A 3,895-nucleotide genomic window follows, 5' to 3' on the forward strand; every position below is an offset into this window, starting at 1 on the left:
TATCTATCCATCTATCTATCTATCTATCTATCTATCTATCTATCTATCTATCTATCTATCTATCTATCTATCTATCTATCTATCTATCTATCTATCCATTTACGCCTATTCATTCATTCATCCGTTCATACATTCATTCATCCATCCTTTCATTCAGTCATTCATTCATTCGTTCATTCATTCATTTGAAAGTCATTTGCAGTGTGCTCACAATTAATATGAAGCTTTAAAATTTCTCTTAAAATACAGGGTCACTCCATCGTAAAAATACAAAGTCTCAACGCCAAGGACATAATGACCAAGCGCAGACTGTATTGCACTATACACCAGGACCGTCCCTTAGAAGTCTTTTGTCAGACCAATCAAGTCACACCCAAGCCTGCCTCCTCGTCCTTGTCGGAGTCTTCCAATGTGTCAGTTATGAGTACACCCAGGTGAGACCATTGCTTTGGTTTGGTTGGGTTGGGTTTGGTATAGTTGGATTTGGTTTGGTTTGGTTTGGTTTGGTTTGGTTTGGTTTGGTTCGGTTTTGTTTTGTTTTGTTTGGTTTGGTTTGGTTTGGTTTGGTTTGGTTTAGTTTGGTTTGGTTTGGTTTGGTTTGGTTTGGTTTGGTTGGCTGGATTTGCTATTTATTATAATATCCAGTTCAGATCGTTGGAGGAGAACTGTACAAATTAATATTATTATCCCAAACAAGAAAGAGACAAGAACATTCTGGCCGTGTGTGTCCGTCGTCCGCGGTTTTAAGGCACTTCGCTGACGTGACTGCTCGGTCACTACCATAGAATGACAACATTCTCTGGCATAATTTTTGCCGTTTTTTGAGTTACTAGGACCTTCTATCTGCTCTGTCAAAATCGTAAGATTTTTTTCGGAGTCGTTATCAGGATATTCCAAGAATTGCATTCGAAAAAGCTTGACAGGTTGCGAAACTCAAAATATTTAACGTCAAATTTATCAAAGCTATGTATTGGGCAGATTGAACTTTGTAATTCAAGGATAGCATAGCGTAACTCTGCTATACGCCACATTGAAAAGTGACGCATGACGGAGTCTTATATGGTCACTTTTAAGCACAAGGGGGCTATCCCGAAAAATGCTGTTTTGAGCAAATCGAAGGGAAAGTTTTTGGACCCTTGTTCAGTTTCTTTAAAGCTCAAGGGAAGTTTTCTCTATAGCCGAACAAATATACACACCAATGAAACCAAACTTCTCCTATAGGAAGGGCAATGCATACTTTTGGTATAGGTCAAGATTTCTGGAAACCCCAAAATCTGGGTTAGCCCGCTTGATTAATTTGTTTGTGAAAACATAATATAGAGCCAAGTTGAACCACTTTTCTCTTCAATTAATATTAATAGATTTTTTATAAAATTCTGAGCGTTTCGACACCAAATTTATGCCTGCTTCACGTTTGTTTTATGTACACTGTGCAGTGTGTAATTTTAACTAAGATTGGTAGTTTTAAGAACAGCCTCTGTTGACACACCGTGTAACCATTCAACAACATGCAAAGAATTGATGATTTTAAGTTCTATACTGCAAGCGCATCGTCTTTTCGTTGATAAATTATTTTCTTGAAAGTGTATTAGTTTTTCGTAGATGTACAATTTTCTCAAGAAAATATTTTTTTCCTCGTAAATGCATTATTTTCTTGAAAAAGTTTTATTGTCCTGTAAGTACAATAATATTTTCCTCGTGAAAGTGAAAGTATAATATTTTCGAGAAAGTATTAGTTCCTTGTAAATGGTGTTTTTTAAAATAATTCTCGTAAATGAATTATTTCTCGAAAAAGGTATAATTTTCTTGAAATGTTCTATTTTCTCTTAGATGTATCACTTGTTCGGTAAAACATAGTTTTCCTGTAACCATACAATATTCTCATGAATGTACTATATTTCCTGAGAATGTTTTATTTCCTCCCGCAGGGCAGAGGCGGGTCAGGTGGTGTGCCATACCTGCGCCGACGAATCTCACCGGAATTGTAGGACACGCCCTCTGAACAAAGTGGCGAAAGATATCAACGAAAAGTTAAATAAGGTGAGCTTTAAAGCGCTTTTACTGTCGTTCTAAATAATTTGTCGAAGAACTATTTTCGTAAAAAAGCTGTATGGATATTTTCAAGTAAGTTTAAGCGACGAAAACGAGTTCACAAAACGGGAATTTGATAACAGCAGTAAAATGATGATGATGATGATGATGATGATGATGATGATGAAGATGATGATGATGATGATGATGATGATGATGATGATGATGATGATGATGATGACGACGATACAATATGTTTAAATCGTTTATTGAACTATTGATGTGCATATATAAGTGAAAGAAAAAATATTTCTCACGAAAGGAGATAAATATATCTTTAAAATTTCTTTTTTCTCACTGTATAGGTTAGAAGTAAAATCCCAGCAGTTATAGACATTCAAGAACAGAAAAGCACCGCCCTCAAAGAGCGAAAATCGCGCATGGTGGACAGCAACGAACAGAAGATCAATGAGATAGAGAATGCTTTCGCCAAAATACAGCAAGCCATTGACGCCAGGAAGAAGCATCTACTTGACTCAATGAGGGAAAAGTCGAAGAGAAGTAAGTTGTTTTTTTTAGTTTAGCTTTGGGTTTTACGCAACTGCATAAAGTCTTGTATTCGAGATAAATGGATATTTTTTTCATCCAAATAAAGACAAGTAAACAAGCTTTAAGACGATACCAATAACTCTCTACGCCCAAAAATTGATAGAGCCTGATTCCACTGCGCTGCCTCACCATTTGTGCTGAAAATGCCATTAGATTCTTATTAAAACCAAAACTGAGACTCCACCTCATTAACACATAAACGCAGCGGCTGCTGTGTATTCATTTGGCGTCTGTCTCAGTGTCTACAGAGACATTGTATCCCACGTGTTACATGGGAATAATCTGCAAGATATATCAGATAATAATAATAATAATATATTCCCAACACGGGATTCGAACACTGATCAATCGCAGGCAATGTGAAGATCTGATTAATACACCACACACGCCGTGGGGACATTCATATTGTACTTTGGTTCCATTATAAATTTCTTTAATTGATTTCAGTACATATTTTTTTCAAGTCTCTACTTTTCTTAATCATTGTGTCGTCTACTAATATATAATCCAAACTTTTCCAAAATGCGCAGTGTCAGTTTTAGATCAACTGACTGACCATGAGATGGTGACGTAACAAAACATGATGAATACGTCAAAGTAAAAACAGTGTGTTCCTTGTAACGCTATTTTTAAACTTTGAAAGGTAATAGATTTCCCCAATGATGTCAACTCTTATTTAGCGAGTGATTGGAAGGTGCCACTGGTAGATCCTATTTCTTACCTTTCCCTCTGTTGTCAGTGTCTTTCTGCCGTGCCTTTTCCCGCTCTAAATGACAGCTATTGTGTGGATGTGCTTCTTTTTACCGAAAGAAACATACCACTCTTGCATATATTTAAGATGGCCAACAGATAGAAACTATGGCTGATATCGTATCTATGTGCTTATCTTTACCCAAAAGAAACATACCACTCCTGTATATTTAAGATGGCCAACAGATAGAAACTATGGCTGCTATCGTATCTCTGTGCTTCTCTTTACCCAAAGAAACATACCACTCTTGTATATTTAAGATGGCCAACAGATAGAAACTATGGATGCTATCTATGGCTGCTATCGTATCTCTGTGCTTCTCTTTACCCAAAGAAACATACCACTCTTGTATATTTCAGACGGCCTACAGATAGAAACTATGGCAGACCAATCCGTGTCCTTCCTTGCGGCTATGAAGAACGTGAAAACCCTGCTCTCCTGGATGGAAGAGTGTGGAACGGACTACGACGTAGCCACATCTGGTGACATACTCATTGACCAGGT

At 37.0% G+C, this 3,895-nt stretch overlaps 1 protein-coding gene across 1 annotated transcript in view; it reads left to right on the forward strand.

Annotated features, from left to right (window-relative positions):
- LOC101862784 overlaps nt 1–3,895 on the forward strand; it is a 17,911-nt gene that overhangs the window by 3,963 nt on the left and 10,053 nt on the right. The window contains exons 3-6 of the mRNA XM_035968514.1: nt 250–434; nt 1,929–2,040; nt 2,397–2,592; nt 3,751–3,873. Coding sequence (XP_035824407.1) covers nt 250–434; nt 1,929–2,040; nt 2,397–2,592; nt 3,751–3,873 — 616 coding nt within the window. The remainder of the gene's footprint in view (nt 1–249; nt 435–1,928; nt 2,041–2,396; nt 2,593–3,750; nt 3,874–3,895) is intronic.

This window comes from Aplysia californica, unplaced genomic scaffold (assembly GCF_000002075.1).
Source record: "Aplysia californica isolate F4 #8 unplaced genomic scaffold, AplCal3.0 scaffold00065, whole genome shotgun sequence".
Lineage (NCBI taxonomy): Eukaryota > Metazoa > Mollusca > Gastropoda > Aplysiida > Aplysiidae > Aplysia > Aplysia californica.